The sequence below is a fragment of the Argiope bruennichi genome, chromosome 4 (genome assembly GCF_947563725.1).
Source record: "Argiope bruennichi chromosome 4, qqArgBrue1.1, whole genome shotgun sequence".
NCBI lineage: Eukaryota > Metazoa > Arthropoda > Arachnida > Araneae > Araneidae > Argiope > Argiope bruennichi.
The window spans coordinates 44045916-44066035 of NC_079154.1; the positions used below are offsets into that span (position 1 = coordinate 44045916).

The 20120-nt window shown below is 26.9% G+C and overlaps 1 protein-coding gene across 2 annotated transcripts in view; it reads left to right on the forward strand.

The window, feature by feature from the left end:
• Positions 1-20120, forward strand: part of LOC129967058 (neuroligin-4, X-linked-like) — a 154234-nt gene that overhangs the window by 109696 nt on the left and 24418 nt on the right. For both annotated transcript variants that reach the window (XM_056081704.1, XM_056081703.1), the window contains exons 2-4: positions 5141-5290; positions 14915-15100; positions 16729-17159. In XM_056081704.1, coding sequence (XP_055937679.1) covers positions 5141-5290; positions 14915-15100; positions 16729-17159 — 767 coding nt within the window. The remainder of the gene's footprint in view (positions 1-5140; positions 5291-14914; positions 15101-16728; positions 17160-20120) is intronic.

The following is a 20120-nucleotide window of genomic DNA, read 5'->3' on the forward strand; positions in this document are numbered from 1 at the left end:
TCTTTGAAAACGACACGCAAATTGCGATTGTACAGTTCAGACGTATGATTGGGTTTCAATAGACATTTAAAATGTTAGAGAGATCTGTGTAAAAAAATACAGAATATTATAATTAAACTTTACCTTTAAACAGCATCCTACAATGCAAACGGATGAATGGATTTCAGAGAAATTTGATATATAAACTATACACGAATTGCGCTCATAAAAATTCGAAAAAAAATGTTCCAAAATGTCTTCCAGGGGATGCCTTTACCGGAAAAACATTAAATTTAACACAATAAACGACTAAAGCGGAATACAGAAACAATATTAGCAATTCAGAAAAAGAATTATAAGTAATAAAATGTAAATTTGAGAAAATCTATCAATTCTAGGGGGAAAAACATGTCGAGATTTTCATGCTTGTGAAGAAGAGGAAGTTCTGTGCAAAACAGATTAGGGTAAGAAACGTTTGCAGTCGTTGTCATGTTTTGTGTTTCCGGTTTAAATGACCATGGTATCTTATTGCGACGTTGAATAACTGAAAAAATTATGTAACGCTTCATGGGAGAAGCATCACAACTGATCAGTTACGATCTGCTTTTGAACTCACTATCCATCGACTTGAAATCTTGCAGGTGAATGAGGGTGGCCATATGGAGCATCTTTCCCTACAACATCCTGGACATGATTAACAATTGTTCCTCTTGTGCTATTTCGTCTTAATCAGTTCTTGTTTCTGCAAACTGAACTTTTTTTTCCCCTCTTCTAACTGCGTACCGTTATTTTTTCCTTACCTTTACTTAACGAGGTTCGATGACAAGGTGATCAGAAACTATTCAATAAATGTTAATATTGTATCTTTATTCCATTTTGGTCATTCATTGTATTAAAATTAATGTTTTTCCGAAAAAGGCGACCCCTGGTGGATATTTTGGAACTAAAATTGTTTTCTCGAAATTCCATGAGCGCATCTCGTGTATCGTCTATATACCAAATTTCGTTGCAATCAGTTTACCCGTTTAAGTCGTATGATACTGTTTATAGGGGAAGTTTAATTATAACCACCCTGTATTTTTGGGGGGAAATTTCTTAGACTTTTCCAAATAGTCTTTGGGAGAGAAGGGTCGCTTTAGCTCATTAACTGTTTGATTATTGTTAGTTAATCATTTGTTAGTGCTATGTTTCTAAAATAACATTAATATTTAAAAATTTACAAGACATACTTGAAAGAAATAGGTGGGAATGTTTGCGAATATTTGAGAATTTTTAAAACTAGTTACGGATTTCGCTGTGAAACTACTGGTGTTATACATAACATTTCAATTTCAATCCTGAGGAATCTTTGTTCCTCTCTTCTTTCTTTTTTCTATCTCTCTTTCAATGTGAATTTGTACTAATTTTTAATCAAACATGCTTATGGAAATTTATGTTCGTATAATATTAACGCTTACATTTCGTAGATTCTTCTTTCAGAGTAGAATGAGTAATTTGTTTTTTAGCATAATTTTCAAATCTTTCTTTATTCCTTCCCATATAAAATATAGAGAAAGTATTGCAATAGTCAAAAAATTTGAGTTTGAAAAATACATAATTAATAGAATTTTTATCTGTCTGCATTTGAACACGATAACTGAAAAAGGCTTTGAATTTTATGAATAAAACTGATATATGAATTTTAGATCAATTTTGTGGATTTTGATCATTTTTTTTCTCTGTACTTTTAAACGAAATGTATTAGAGGAAATTTAACTATTGAAGTACACATGGAATCGAAAACTTCAAAACTTAAAGAACTAGAATAGATACAATTTAGTTCATAATTTAAGGATCTAAAATTTAGATTTTTATCAAATTTTGAAACAGATCTGCATTTTTGCATGAGTGTAAATACAATAACTCATTTATGCAGTGACTGAAATCAATGTAATCGTTTAAATATATCTATAGTTAGTGTCGAATTTTGATTTCAATAAATCGGAAATATGATACCTAAAATACATATTCGCACGATATATTCATTAAAATTGCTATATTCACTTCTTCTTCTTCACTAGCGCGATAGTCATGGCCTTTCACAGAATTCCATTTCTAACTATACTTGACATAATTTGCCACTTTAATTGTTTTCAAATCTTTCTTCCAGGCTGTCAATCCACTTAAATTTTGACCCCCCCCCCCTTTTTCTTCTGGTACCAAATAGTTTAGCTACACCATAGCTAAACCATTTGGTATAATCCATGATCTAGTCCATGATTAAATAAATTTCCATAGGCATAATTAATTAAGTGGCTCGATTGGCATCGAATCTTATTAAGTATTTTGCCCATTTAATTTTTATTGCTAATAATTAATAATAATACTTGGTTCTTCAAATAGTTCGTAATTTCTAGGGATAATTCTTCTTCTACAATAATTATCACATTTAATTCCACCAAATATGAGTCTTAAAATTTAGATTCACGTTAAATATCTATATTTCCCGTGTCAAGTATTTATATTCATGTTAAGTATTTATACCATGCAAGGCGAATGCCTTAACCTTAATAGTTAACTTAATTCCTCATCCTAGGTCCAAGATTTCATGCATGGGGATAGTGAAATATTTTATTCGAGAGTATGAAATAAAGTTTCGGGGCGATTACTTCCCATGTTTTACATCAATAGTTTCTAGTTCAGAAGTTGTGTGGCAATTCTTAGAAAAATGCTTTAACTTGAGTAGTATAAAAATGAATTAAAACAGAAAAAAAATAAACAGACAATAGAAATTTTACGAAAATTTAAGTTTTACTGAAAATTTATATTTTTGTACGTTTTATAGTGAGAATGTAAAGCAACGTTTCTGATTGAATATAAAATGTACCTTATTAATTCAAGAACATAATCCAAAATCATGAATTAAGTGTATCTTATGAAGCAAAATTTTAAATAGAGAAGCTCTTTAAATATCTTTAAATTGTTTTCTACATGTTATAATTAATCAAAACTATATTTTCCGGATAATGTTATTTATTAAAGAGTTATTATTAAAGAGTAGTTTAAAGAATAAATAATGCGAAAATGTCTAATAATACAGGTATAAACGCGCACATATTTTTATTGTCTGTAATTTTAAAATACATATGCAAAACTTAGTATTTTTTAATTCATTACATTTAAAGGCAGCAATATTTTAATAAAAGTTATTTTTTAAAGCTATAGAACAAGTATCAGTAACAAAAAAAAAGCTGTTATATTAAGTTATTCATCAAAATATTTTATTTCGTAATTCAAACTACTTTTTAGCAAGGATTTGTCTTTTATGCGAAAAGCTGTATAACGATCTTAAAATTCTCCAAAATTGTTTTATGTTATAGGGAATATCTGGTATGTTATTTTAGGAACGAAAAATAATTAACGTGGGATTACATTTATTAATTAATTGCCTCATTTCTCAAAAAAAAACAAGATGGAAAATTTTAAGTTTCTTCCATTTTTAATAATCGTATAAAAAGTCGGAATTTTTGAATAACATTTACTTAATCAAATTTTTTCTCGCACATAATCATTAAAATATGCGATTTTATTAAAATATTAAAATAAATTTAATATTATAATACATATTAAATTAAAAACTCTTATTTAAAGTTTTATTTATTTAAGAACTTGCACATGATAATTTAATTTTCTAATTTTTTAAAAGTTATTTTTTGTATTAAAATGTATATTTATTTAAAAATACTTTAATTAATTTTGTAAAATTAACTTACATTTAAATATTTAAAACTTTTAATTAATTTATTAACGTTTATTTATGATACCATTTGCTACTTTCGAAGAAATTAAATGAAACACAATCATCGCACCTTATATCTTTATTTATTAATAAGTCAGATATATTTTTATTTCTTTGTTAAGTTTTTTTGTTTGTTTGAGACCGCTGTCTTTTCAGATGACATTTCTATAATTCTAAAAATGTCTTACATTCATTTAGTTTAATATTAATGACTAGAAATACAGAAATACAAATTTCTAAGAGGACTAAATTTAAATTTTCTCAACACTTAAATTAATAATGCATTAAGATGACTAGACTTAGGTGTATTTGTAGGGAATGTAGATGTCATTATCTTTCTTGTGGAAGAAAACTTTATTTCAGCTTAGAAACAGGTTCTCTAAATACTGAATGTCATTGTATCTGAATGTGAGAGATAAAGCTTATTTTCTAATTCTATCGTTACTGTATCGTTAAATACAGTTCAGAAATTAATTCGGCAAAAGAAATTCGTTCTTGGATGTTCATAACCTTGGGATTTGGGTTTTAATTCTGTCCAGGCATATTAAGCAGTATAAGAAAAATCGAGCCGATATATACATATATATGCATATATTCAAGAAATAGTTCATAAATCGCAATGAAAAAATGCATTAAATTTATTTAATTAATATAATTATATTTAGAAAAAATATTTTTCAATATGAATTGCAAAATCTACTATTAAATCTTGAAGTCGTTCTAGTAATTATTTCGCATTTTAAACTAAGTGGCCTTTTTAATACCCACGGGGAATAACAGCTTAATTATAAAATATAGTTCGAAATTTCAATGAAATAAAAAATAAGTTCCTCAGAATTGCAAATATACTTATTTATGTATATATTAATATATACTCACCCGCAGCAATTATATTAATTATAATTATTGCAGGCTTTATTTATAAAAGTAAGTATTTTAGTAACAATATATCGTAAACATTTGAATGTAAATGAATATTTTTAAAGATACATTCGAATTGTTCCTGCATTATTATCATCATTCCGTATTCATATTACATAATATTTCGCAAATTATCATTGCATAATTCATCATTGTTATTTAAATAACGTTATGCAAATTGTTCTTTTTAGAATTACCCATATAAAAATTACAATAGTATGCAATTAACGTGAACTATTTTATATAACTAATAATTTCAGTTAAGAATATGTATAAAATTTATTATAGTATGAAATGCGATTAAATCATATTTTATACATAAATATTTTTAATATAATATTTCGTTTATTTTATATATACATGATATTTTATAAGTAAATGTATAATATTTGATGTAACTTTTGAATGTAATTTTAATAATAAAAGTGATTATCTATTATATCTGGAAATATCTATTTTCAGTTATTCGTGGGGCTTCAAATCTTCCTGTTATGGTATATATACATGGGGAATCTTACGAATGGAATGCTGGGAATCCTTATGATGGACGAGCTTTAGCAAGTTTTGGAGGCGTCATAGTTGTTACAATCAATTACAGACTTGGAGTATTAGGTATGTATGTAATAAATAATTTTGTATCAATACATTGAAATTTAGAGTATAATTAGAAATATTTATTTCATAAATTGAATGGAAATCTTTCAAAAATTGAGAAATTTGCTTACAAAAAGTTGTCATATAATAATATATTCTTTAGGAATTAAAGTGATTATTCATCCGAATGCTTCAAGTACTATGCGTTTTATAATTTTTATCCAAGAATATAGCATTCTTGGTGAAGTTTTCATCATAATGTTTAATAAATGTATTTAAAAAAGCTATCTCAAAGCATTACTTATAAGTTTAAATAATTCCTTTATAACGTTATTATCATATAATAATTAACATTATTATGAAAGAATAATGTACTTATATATGTGCAAAAAATATATAATAAAATATTTCCAGAGTTTAAAAAAATAAATAAAATTTATTGATTAAAATATCCGGTAATTATAATGAGAAAAATGCCTGTATATATATATATATATATAAGCATTATTTTATGTGAAGCAGAATGCAGTTTGAAGACAGTGAAGATACTTTTAATTTAGTGACGTCGTTTTATTTCATTTTGAAGAAGCAGGCATATGTACAAGCGATGAGCACACAGGACGACACAGAAAAGGAATGAGGAAAAAGCCATTGGACATTTTATCCCTGGTCTTATATAACCTATGATTTTGATAGGGAAAACATTTCTTCATAGTACTAACATATTACGAGATTTCGATAGGGATTTTTGTTACACGCGCAAAGAAGGCAGGGGAAACACAGGGAGATTTTAAAAAAGAATTTGCCTCATCAGCGGTATTTTTGCCTCTTCACACGCAGTGTGGGAAAGTTAGTTTTTAGCTGATTCAACAATTTAACAAAGCTTCTCTTGAATTAATTAAATAGAGACAGTGGAATTGGATCACGAAATAAGAGAATGAACTTACTATTGGCTAAATTAAGATAAAATCTTGGAAATTAATTAAATTGAAATTAGAGTTAAAATATCATTATATATATACAGGGTGTTTATAAAGTCCCGGACCCATTTTGATGTTTAATAACTCATAAAATAATAAAGATATAAACACACTTATGGCATTTATTGATGGAATAACTCATATATTTTCCTTTTCAGGTTTGAATATTTTTACTTTTGTAAATATCGTCTGCGCGTGTGGTTAATTTCAGATAATTTCATTTTCCAGTCTAAATATCTGTACTTTTCTAAATATCGTCTGCTTATTAATTGCATTTTTCTCTCTTTTGTTTTTGGCAACTATTGCAATGTTATGTTTACTTTTGATGTGTTTGTTCTATGTAGTACTTTTGTATGTGATGTTTTATTCGAGCGGATATTAAGGAGAATGCATACACCACAAGAGAAAGCACAGATTTTATGGTGGTTCATAGAAATGAAATCGATAGTGCAAGCACAAAGAAATTTCAGAAGAATTTACCAAAAAGATCCTCCATCCAAAAACAGCATCTTGCGGTGGAAAAAGAATTTTCTAGAAATTGGAAGTATCGAAGATAAGAAACGTTCCAGACGTCCTTGCACAAGTGATTTTGATGTTGAGCGTGTCAGAGAGACATTTTTACACAATCCTAGAATATCTGTGAGATCAGCGGCAACAGAATTGGATATGCCAATTTCGACGATGTACAAGGTTATTAAGAAAAAAATTAAGACTGCATGCATACAAAGTTCAAATTGGTCAAGTTTTGGAACCGAACGATAGGCCTAGGAGGATAGCCTTTGCAACAGATATGCTAAGGAGGATAGAAGATGCTGCTGATTTTCTGAAGAGCATAATGTTCTCCGATGAAGCATCCTTTCATGTTTCTGGCATTGTTAATCGCCGTAATGTGCGCAAATGGCTCTGTGGATGCCGACATGCTTGTCGCTACCTGGCGTGAAATTGACTATCGACTTGCTATTCTCCGTGCGACGAAGGGGGCACACGTGGAAGTTCATTGACAAAGGTCATGAAACTTTTTGAGTCTATTTAACCATTTATGTAATTAATTTAAATCTATCTTTATTATTTTATGAGTTATTAAACATCAAAATGGGTCCGGGACTTTATAAACACCCTGTATATATATATATATATATTAATATACTCACATCCATAAATAAAACAAATGGAATTAAGTAACGAATTAACTGTTATGCTATATTGCTTTCATTTTCCAAATAAATGGACAGAGCATGCTTTTTATACGTAGATAAAAATGCAGAATTACTTCTTCAATTATTTATCTAGATATTCAACTTACGAAATGAATAAATAATGCGACCTGCTAAAATTTCCTTCAAGAAAAAAATAAGCTTGCTCAAGTTTCATTCAAAAATAACAGCATGCTTTTACTCACCCATTCTGAAGAATACTTTTCAAGTAAATTATTTCCATATTTAATATGCCATGGTATAAAAAAGGGTAAAAAATTCAAGTTAAAAGACATTTTTGATGATGGAATTCTTTCTAAAAAAATGTTAAAGTATTTTATCTAATGTTTCAAATATATTATAAAACTTTTAATGTAAGCTACACAAAATTCTGAAATATTCAGTAAGCAATGAAAATTTTAATAGTAGGTGTTTTTTAGGAACTAAAAAAATACTCGTACAGATTAAATTTAAATAAACCAGCAAATAAATTATGTTGTAAATTTGAAATGAAACTCATTCATGATGTTAAATATAAGGATTTATTTTAAATGAAATGTTCAAGCAAATATTTTATTACAAGGAAACTGTATACAGAAAAAAAATAAAAAGCTAATTAAAAATTTAATAATTTGCAGACGAATGAAGACAGAAGTATAGAAAAGATGAAAGAGAACCACATGTATTTGCTATGAAACCAGATTTGATTATTAAGATAGATTTCAATTTAAACAACCAAAGGATTTTGTATTCGGTGGAGCAATGCGTTATGTATCATAAAATAATATTACGAATTTGTTTTATTGCTTCCTTGAGATGTTACATTCATGGTAAAGAAGATAGTTTTAAAAATAACTCTAACGATATTGAATTAATGCATCTCGCATGAATGTCCACCGATCTTGGCGACAAACTTGGCAACTTAGAATGCAAGAAAGCAGAGCACATATTATTCGAGAATTTCTCATTTAGGAAGCGAATATGAAATATCCTACTAGAAGTGCCTTCAGTCTTCTAGATCTTACTAGAAGCGTTCAGAGTCATCGTTCGATACTGAACCTATTGGACGATTCATCCATATCATCAACAGACACTTTCTGAAAACATTCCTTAACAATATTGATTAGAGCAATGGACTTTAAGTGTTTTGATTGTCCTCCATCGTATAAGAACATGACAGTAGGACAAGGTACGATGATTTTGTAACCTTCAGGATGCATAATAGAATACGATCTACTGAATGTATATTTACTAATGTGAAAATTTCATTTTTTTAGCTGATTTTTTTTTATCGAAAATGACATTTTGGGAATTTTCAAAACATTAATACTATTAATATATCATCCGTTGTTAAATATAACTTCGAAAACATCAGAGAACTTAATCTTTGAAACTTTGTCTTTTTAGTTTTGGAATTTTTTTCTGTTTGCAAAAGCAGCAAACAAAACAAATCTAAACAAAGAAATACAAAAAGAATTATAGAATGCAACTTTTCAGCGATTTTTCTATTGGTTGTTTAAATTGTAAAAAGAATTGGCAAAAAAATTATGACTTAGTGCCAAAAACATTATGTTTAATCTATGTTTTCTGAGGATTTGGTATGATTTTAACCCATTTAACTTCATCCGTTATTAATTACTAATCTAAAAAATTTTCCACTTTTTTTTAATCATGTTGCTTATCTGAGATATATATGTTACCAAAAGATTAGATATTTTTTAAAAAAATGTGAACTATTAATATTTTACGTATTTTCTCATTATTTTCTGTAATACTAAATGACAAACTAGCAAAGAATGAAATGCATGGATGCTTCGAATTTCCTGCGGCAAGGCGCATGACTTTCAATGCTCACCTCAGTGGCGTTTTATATTTTTCTGAAACATACAAATGACATTTAAAGTTGTGCAAGGTATGTCATAACATTAAGCATAATAAGATCAATATTCTCATTCAAATAATTTTCATGTTTTATTCTTTGACTAAAATTGCCACTTCAATCCCCAATTGTATTACACACTTTTGTCAATATACTTGAACTATATAGACAAAATATTCATCTTTTAAATAAATTCCTTATCAAGGCCTCATTTCCGTTTTCTTGCCGAAATATCATGATTGATTCTATGGAAATCACATTAATAATTATTTGTTTATAATACCTTCGAGAAATAAGTAATATATTTAAATAATTCTCATATTTTATGCTTAGACTCAAAATGCCATGATATTCTACGAAATGATCGCATTTTATATAATTTTATATATTTGGAGCTGATAAACTAGATTTAAAGCTATGTACGATATGTCAGCACGCTTGATAATATGCAAAATGTTAATAATATTCAAATAATTCTCATATTTTATTCTTTGATTAAAAATGTCACATCATTCTACGAAATGATAGCATTTTATATATTTTCTGAAATATATAAAGTATATTTAAAGCGGTTCAATGCTGGTTTTTGGATATATTTAATGCCTCAAATCATTATAGCATTCCATAATGATTTTGGATATCATCAGTTCATTTGCAGTGCTCATTCCAGGCATGTTAATAGTTCAATGTTAATTGATAGTACGTTGGTGAAGTGCTGAGTTCCATCCTCTTCCTTATCATCAACACTCAATCATTACATGTTTGGTGTTGACATACAAGTTTCTCTGGGTCTATCCTGTATTCCCAGAATATCAACAATCGAACGTTTATTAATTGAAGTGAAATACCACTTCATTATTTCTATGGAAAGAAGTTTTATCGGATAAAATTTATGATTAGAAATTAATTATTTTATTTAAATAATAAGATAGTTAATTGAAAAATTGTCATAGATCAGAATTTTATCTCATTTAATGATGTGTTGAAAGCATATTACTAGGAAATATAATTTATACTCTTCACATTTAAATACCTTGTGTTTGTGGTATGTGCTATATTGATTAACTGTTTTCACATTTTAATAATAATCCTATTTGCCATATCAGGTTGGAACATTTTATTTCCATGGTAATTCACATGAAGTGTCTAGACTTTTTTGCAAAAACTGTATTAATATGATAATATAAAGGAATAAAATAATATGCATATTTTTAATATTTCTGTGATTAAATTTATACCACTTGAAAGGTTAAAGCAGAAATCTAGCTAGCTATTCAATTTTTAATCAGTAGTTATAATTCATCTTAAATGTAACTTTAACTAAGTATAAATTAAATGAATATAAATATAATTCATTTTAAATATGATTATTACTAAGAAATACAGAAGACAGGGATAAAAAATAAAATCGATATTATTTCTGCTTACATTTATGTAATAAAATTAAATTCATTTCATGAGATAATAATAGTAGCATATATGTTTAAATCATGGTAAATTAATTAATTAATAATTAATATATTCTGAACATTTTATAATTCTAAAATAAATGTCAAACAATTATTATGCTCAATAAATATTATCGAAATAAAAGTGTATAGCTTGAAAACGTATTCCAGGAGATTATGAAATAACCCCAAGAAGAAAATAAGTTCACAGGTAAAGTTTTTCACTTTCGTCTGCCTTCACACAATAAAAGTTTCCCCATACAGAAAAAAACACAAAATAAACAAGAAAAAAATGTTTCACATTCATCATTTGTTTTTCCCCTTAACATTCCCAGCTATGCTCTGTTTTCCATCACAAAGTTTTTATATATAACACCCTTTTTTCCCAGGGTTAAAATAGTTAGTTTGGAACAATAAAGATAAACTGTTTTTTCCTTAAAGAGCACGAGTTCTTATTTCTTTAACTTGCAAAGGTCATTAAGTATATTTATTTGATACACGGGAATATCTAGTTGAATGGACATAACCATTGAGGAGGAAAACCATGTAACTTTTCTATAGTAATGCTTCAAAACACTTTGATAGAGTGCTTTTAATCTATGAAGGGTGCAAAAATGATTGATTACTCCATCGGAAGAAAAAGCGCGAAGCAATTCAACATGTTTACAAGCAAACTCTTCTTTTTCTATGTATAAAAAAAATTGACTATCTTCGATCTTAATGACCAGATCGTAGAGGAGTAGAGCCATATTTTTTTTTCAAAGATATTCATCTCTTTTTTTTTCCTAAAGTATGTGACTGAATAAAGAATAATGAATGGTGTTTACTTTTTTCTGACGCTAAAGTAAGAGATCTGTGTTTCATTGTTAGTCTTTCTGTTAGTCTCAAATATTTTAAGTAAATATTATTAAGTGCTTTTTCAGATGATTTCAATTGATTCAAATGCCTCTGAAATCTTGTAAATGTAAACGATCAATTCTTGTAGATATATATAAATTTATTTCGTGTATCTCGGAAATGGTCTAACGATTTGGATCAAATTTTACATTTAGATAAGGTTTTGCTTTTTAAGTTTATCTATAAAGGTGTCTTTCCTAAAAAAATGTGATTTTTCAGAAAAATCATTTTTTATAACTAACTATTAGGGTCTTTTTCTATCTGCTTTAATGCTGATAATGTTATATAGCGTCATCTCGTACCCGATTTCAACATAATAAAACTGAGTGTAAGTTCAAAACTATAAGTAATGATAGAAAAACTGTAAAAGAAACACTGTAATATAGCAGATTGTTTCAAATAACATGCTAAACTAAGTGCATGCATTATTTATTTTTTTTTAAATTTAAATCACCAGTTTATATGTAGGTCAGATTAAAAACTATTACAATATTCATGTGTACTCAGTATGTGATTCGTATCAAAGTATTTTCTCCAAAAAAACACTATTTTCCAAAAAAAAAAAATGAATGAAAACATTTAGTGGTTTTGTCATCTGTCACTTGATTATTATTTACTTTTATTTTACATATGAAATGCAATTTTTGTTTCAAGCCCTGATTAATCATAAGAAAAGATAAGAATAGAAAAGAAAACTATGTTTATTAACATGTGATATGTAGAAAAATTGTTACTTTTCGTCATACTCGCTGTGCAGATTCAGTAAATCAGGTTTTTACTGTATCAGATAATGCCGGGTTTCTGCTTTCCCCCACCTCCGATAAGATTATATGCCACATATTATGTAGGATGGATCTTAAATCTCCTTATTACTTCCTCCTAAAGGAAATTCCTTCAGTTTTCTTTTATGAAAAAAAGATGTAGCCAGAAATTAAACATTCATTCTTAAAATAACAATTTCTATATTCTAGTTGGCTAGTTCATTACCCATTTACCGACACCCTCCTTTTCTTTCAAAAAATGCGATCAATTTCTTGAATAAGTTCGTTAGTTGCCACAGGCTTGTCTACCGTTCTTCATTCTCTTCATCAAAATAGTCTTACAACCGAGTGATTTTCATCACTAATCTGAGTTGAAGAACTGAATAGGAAGACAAAGTCAATTAAAAAAAAGTTAAGATACATCTCTCACCACTGATATTAACACTTTTCTAAGACGAGATCCGAAATCTGATTCATCAATATGAAAAGTATATAAATTTTAAATGCTATTATATAAAAAAAATAACCAAGTTTCTACAGAACGTTTAGTAACATATTTATTTTAAATTCTAAATATGTCTTTTTTTATGGTTCATTGATTCTGACACAGAGAAATGGCCCTTGTATTATGGACAATATTCAACAGTTAAATTATAATTATCAATATTTGAAATTATTATCTTTATTCTTTCAGAGATTTGTAATCAAGTAAATATGTGGTAACATTTAAACAATTGTTTTTCCAAATACAGAAAGCACCTTTTATAAAAATAATAAAGGTTCGAGGAACTTTTCAATGATATTTTTTCTAATTTTTTCTTAATTTAATTCTGATAAATAGCTTTCACAAATAACATCGCATTTTTAAATAAAAAGGAAAAAGCAAGATACAATACTGACATAATCATTCTTTTGAGCATTTGTTGTGTATTCTCTTCATGTATCGAAATTTTCTATATGCGTTCCTAATGATTTATTCCAATAGAATAATGTAATTTAATTGATTCATCAATAAAGAATAGACTAACAATTTAGTTTATTTCACCACATGGTTATTTATGAAGTTTCATAAGAAAAATTTCCATTCCCAAGTTTCACAATAATTGAGAATATTTAATAGAATTAATGCTGCAAAAAAATCTTAATGTTATAATATAAAATCATAGTATAAAGAATACTTAAAATTTTAATCAATAAGTAATTTTAAAAAGAACGTTTAAGCTGTGATTAGTATATTCTAGAAATATAGTTTAATGAAAAAATTAATATATAAAAACTTTAATTTTGGGAAAAATTGACAAATATTTTAAAATCACACAGATGCATGGAATAAAAGAAAGTGAAATATGTTTACATACAAATTTACTAAATTAGAAAATAAAACCGTTTTAGTTAAATAATTAGAATCAATTATTTTCATTGATTATAAGTTTTCATTAATTTTAAGCCAAAATCAAATTTTATACATCCCAGTCTACCATAAATTTAATCCTAAGAGGCGAAATAAAAAAGTAAGAAGAAAAAATATTTTTCCAAATTTTTTTAGCAACAATATAAATTGTTTTTCAAATTTTTGTTAGAGCATGAATTTATTTAGTGATATTTTTAAGTTACACATTTGAAAATATATACACTTAAAATAATACACATCTGAAATATATATATATATATATATATATGCAAAATTGAGTAATATTTCCAGTGTTTCAAAAATTATGTGTATTATTCTTTTTTTTATTTTAAAACTTCAACCTTTATAAAAGTAAAATAGACATTAAAAAATTATTAATAAAATAATAAGAAAATTTTTAGTAGATGAAAGTTCATGGAAATGGCATTTAAAATATTTTCCAAGCAATTTTCGAACAATTAAAATTTGTTGCATATACAGCTCTTCTCAAAACAAGTTCCAGTTCACTCCAATCAATCACTTTTCTGAACTTATTGAAATTTTATTATCACCCATGCACCCAACTGAACTTTATTTGCAAATAACTACTATTATTTCAATCAGTAATAGTACATTTACCCTAGATGCGATACATATTTTCTTCAAAGATCTCTTGCATGCTGTCTACCGGTCATTCAGCATTTAGTTTATAGTATAACAATTACTGATATTTCCGAATTATTCTAATTTTATTTCTTGACATTTTTTAACACATTTATGAAACTGAAAACTAAATGCTACGTATATTTTATTAAACAACTTTACCCACATGATGATTGTTTTCGTTTACAGAATGATATTTGCCCCACAAACAGAAATGATTCAGTATATAGTCTCTAAAACTTATAACAAATAATTATTGTAGAGCCTCTAATCCATACTGTTTCATTTAATCTAATCCATCAGTGTCCGCACAGTTTTCAGAGATGCTTTCTAACTCTCCAACTCTTCTATATCCCCAAATAATGATCGTTACCGCAAGCAATAAGCTTGCACTTGATATCTGATGCAGAGTACTATGTTCTCCCCCAAAGGATTCCTGCCGGCTGTGGATCGATCCGCACGAGGCAACTACGGCCTGATGGACCAGGTGGCTGCACTCCATTGGATCCAAGACAACATTCGGGAATTCGGCGGGAACACGAGGAATGTCACGGTCTTTGGACAAGGCTATGGTGCTGCCTGTGTTAATCTGCTTATGCTCTCACCTATGGCTAAAGGTAGTAATTTCTGCTTTCCTGAGACTCAGTGGTTATTCTCATAATACCACTCTACTGTTATTAATGACGTCTCTGAGGCGTAAAAGGTATTATATGCTCTCTAGAGACGTTTTTAGGTTAACTTTGGTTTTCATTCAGTCTGTTGGGAAGAGATTCCTTTGGATATGAAGTATTTCCCTAATCTTAAAAAAATATTCAAGGATCTTTCTTATTATACTGATGTGATTCAATTTAAATAAGAGTTATTTTTTTTAAATAAAGAAATTAAATAATGATGTTTTTCGTAGAATGTTGATTAATTTAGAATATTCTAATTCATTCTTTGTTTCACCAACATATTAAAAATAATGAAGATGATGTTTGGGATAGAACTAATAACTAGATTTGCATGCATATTTGATGAATCGTTATTACCCTAGTTTAGAAAGAACTCTCAAATCGTTTACGCTACGAAAGAGGCATCAACGATTCAGAAAAATAACTTCATTTTATTTAGTCCGTATATCCGCGTTTATTTATCATTTATGCTTTGAATTTGAATTGGAATCGTTATTATATTGGTTCTAACAGAAATAAAATATATAGAAATGTCAAAAGATATATTCAAAACTATGTTTTATGTTCATGAAAATGGGTAAAACTTCCATATTTTAAAATAAGACGGTAATTTTCAGTTTCAATTTTTATAACTATATTATATTAATTAATTAAGTTAACTTTTGGAACTATCTTTAACTAACTAACTAAACAAACTTTTAAACTAACTTTGAATATCTGAAATAATTTTATAATATCAGTTAATTAATTTTAATAATATTTACATATACAAGGTGCTTTTTCTAATAAAATTGAAAAATTTAAAAGAATTTGATAAATTTTAATCATATTTAAACATAAAAATAATTAAAGCGTAATAAATAAAATATCTTCATATATAAAATATATTACAGATACATAAAACAAACAAAAAAATATAAGAAGGCACTTTGTAAAAATTCAATGTACAAGTTACATCTTTTGATTATATACATTTTGTAGATTGATAATAACTTTTTGCATTTGCTTTCTAAAATTATATAGATATATTTTTCTAAAGCATTCCAAACATGAAACAATATCCATTTTAAATCTTTAAATGTATTCTGTATAAAAATATATAACACATTTTACCTTTTATTCTTACTTTAAAAGTCAGCTCCTCATAAAATAATATAGCTATAATTATTTCAGGAATAATAGTTTTAATTCATTTAAAAATACAATACAATAAATTACAAAATACAATACAATGAATATAAAATACAAAAAACTGTTCCTAAAATACAATGCAATAAATTTAAAATATAAAAAAATGTTCATAAAATACAATACAATAAAAATAAAATACAAAAAATTGTTCATAAAATACAATACAATTAATATAAAATACAAAAAATTGTTCATAAAATACAATACAATTAATATAAAATACAAAAAATTGCATATAAAGTAACATGGTTATAACAATTATTTAATAAATATTATACATGTTATTATTTATTTTTGACAACAAATTGTTTCAAATTTGCCTAACTTGTTATCAACATAACTAAATTCAATATTTTCTTATATATTTCTTTTGAACATAGGTCTATTCCAGCGTGCTATAATGCAGAGTGGGTCCGCTCTGAGCTCATGGGCCATCGCGCGAGATGCAATCACTCATACGATGCACATCGCCAGAATCCTTGATTGCCCCGTTCAAGACAGCATTGCCCTGGTGGAATGCATGAGAAAGAAAAAGCTCGAGGACATTATGGGAGTGCAAATACAAGTACCAGATCATTTATCAGGCTTTGGACCAACCGTTGATGGCATAGTCTTACCCCAAGATCCCGCTGACATCATGCAGAAGAGTACATCTTTATTCACGCAGTACGACCTCATGTTCGGAGCTACCCGCGTCGAATCGTACTTTCATTTCACGGCATTGGAGGAAAAGTTTGGAATAGATAGTGGAAGAAGAGACCGCCTCTTGAGAACACTTGTCAGAAATCTTTACACATATCATCTGCAAGAGGTAGGCAAATATATTCTTGTTATATTTTCTAATTTTTTGCTTCTCTGCATTTATTTCTTGAAGATGCCTTCAGTTATATAAGGTCCATACTTGTACTAACAATTATAAATTTCGTTACATAGATTAACATGTAATTTATGAAATTAAATTTATAATATGTATATTATAAATTGAGAACACCTTCAGCTATATTATATCCATATTTGTAGTAACAATTATAAATTTTGTTTCATAGATAAGCATATAATTTATGCAACTAAATTTATAATCTGTATATTGTAAATTGAGAGCACCTTCATCTACACAAGGTCCATACCAGTAATAATAATTATAAATTCGCTATATTAATTAATATTTATTTTTTATAAGTGAATTTATAATTTGTGTATCATAAATTGAGAATCTAAATTTATCTGCATATTATATTAATGAATATATAATATACATATTTGATTAAAATTGCAACTATTTTTACGCTTTTAAATGTTGATCTTACCTCAGTATTTCCTTATTTATTTAGGGGGGGGGATTCTAAGTAAGTACATGAGAGGTCATCGGTTAAGTAAACAGGTTCCCGTTTTCCCAGTATGGCATAGCAATGATTTTTTTTGGTATATGTGTGATTTTAGCAGTTGTTTTCAATGAAAAGAGAGTAAACACTGAATTTCAGTTTCAGAAATATATATATATATATATATATCATATTCGATGCAATAGAAACAAAAGCAAGTTCACAAACAAGTTAAATACCTCATGTTTTCAATAATTTTAAATAATTTCGTGTTAAATGTAATGATTATTTAACATATTTTTTTTCAAATGATATATATCTTATTTCATGTTGATAAACAACGTTCATTTGCGATTTTTTCATTTTGTTTATCGATATTTTTCATTGCAAATAAACAAAAAAAAAAAAACTTTTTCCCAATGTACACTTTTGTAACTATACATTTTGTGATATTTTTATTGCTTCACCACGATTGTGGTTATCAGTATCAATGTGATTATGGAATGCAGGAAAACAATGAGAAATAAATAGTTTTCAAATATACTATATTATTAGTATCACTGAAAAAACTATTGTACTTTTAATCTATTAATATATCAATTAAAATATTGCTTCATTGATTAAGTATTAAAGTATTCAAGCTTATTAGGAAAACGATACAAATTTTTAAAAAGCAAAATAAAATCCTGGGCTGTAGTAATACAGAAATTACGAAAATAGCACATTTACTAATACTGAATCCATCATTGTTTCTTAAAGCTATACTCCCTGTGACACTATGTATTTTTGATACAAGACTTTGCATTTCACACAAAAAATAACAAAGCGAGAAGTACAAAATTGAAATAAAAAATATATAATATGCACTGGTCATAATACATAATTCAGAAAATGATTTAAAAAAAAGTATTGTTCAAATAGAACTGTTTGAATAAAGATCAGATCATTATATCGCATTCCGAAATTTGATTGAAACCGAACCATAAGGATTTTATTAATCCTAGGAATCCTAGAAAATTTGTGAGGAATTTCAGAATTCTCCAAATTTCATTGCAATTCATGGTAGATTATGCATATGACTACACATCCCCCGTGATATATGTTTCGAGAAATTTGAAATCCTTTTGTAAATAAAGTATTGAGAACGGGTGATTATTTTGGGATTCATTGTCCTAGTGAGAGACTTAAAAACATATAGATTGAAAATTTGGTTAAATTAGTAGATAGTTAAATTAATTATAATATTAAAAACTAAAGATCTTTCGATCAATTCTTACGAATCAGAATTTAATACAAAAAATGGTTAGTGATCTAATAAAAATTACGTTAATTTCAAAATTAATTTTTAAAGCAAAAAAAAAGCTCAATTATCATCTTTATTTTAGATAAAGATATTTGATGTAATAATATACTTAATATAAGGAAAAAGTTTTAAAGAATATTTTCAAGGAAGATAAAAATTAAAATATATAACTATTTATATATAGATATAGATTTCCACAAACTTGAATATAGTTTCCGCAATTATGTATATAACTTGTAGAATAGTTGTGCTAAAAGTTATATTCATTCCAATTATCATCCAACGAGATTGAATTTTAAAAAAAAATCATATATTACCGACCAAAACTTATTATTTTTGCAATAACCATTTTTTTTGTTTGCTCAAATTTCACCTTTTTTAAATTAATCTATAGTTATACCAATTACCACACAGCTGTTATGTGGATAAAATATATATGGTAATACTAATCTGTGATGCAAACATGTAGTTCGGTTAAATGTCATTTCACAAATAAATAAATAATATAAAGAAACGTTCACCAATTTTTAAACATTTTTATTTAACCTAATTTTGAAATAATAAATGTGTTAATAAAATATCCTATCTTTTCCCTTTGTGCAAGGAATTTGAAATTTCTCATGATTTGTGTTTTTATTAAAATAGATTGTTTTAATAATTTTAAAACATTGCTAGTTATTAAATGAATTAATTTAGTTAATTTTGTTCTCTATATGTAGCAGCGTCTTGTTGGGAATATTAGAAAAAATTGTTTTAGAAAACTTTAAAATTTAAGAGAATTAATTATAATTTATTTTCTGAGATGTTGAAAATAACCGAACTAAAGTATTTCCATTACTATAGACTAATTAAAGTGTTGGTTTGTTAGATATTTTTATCAAATTTATAATTAATTTACAAAGTTATATTTCTAATATTAATTTTCTTTGATGAAATAAAACGTTTTAAAGAATTAAAAGGCGTTAACTTAATTAGTTCTACTAGGTGCTACTAATCAAAACCCTTTTTTTTCCGCAAAGATGTTTACATCTTGCAAACCGGTTTCAACATTTTCATGGCTTCTATTCTGCATCTACTGTAAAGAATTAATTCTATTCTGAATCTACTGAAATATTTTTTATTGATTTTATCATAAATTTACAAATAT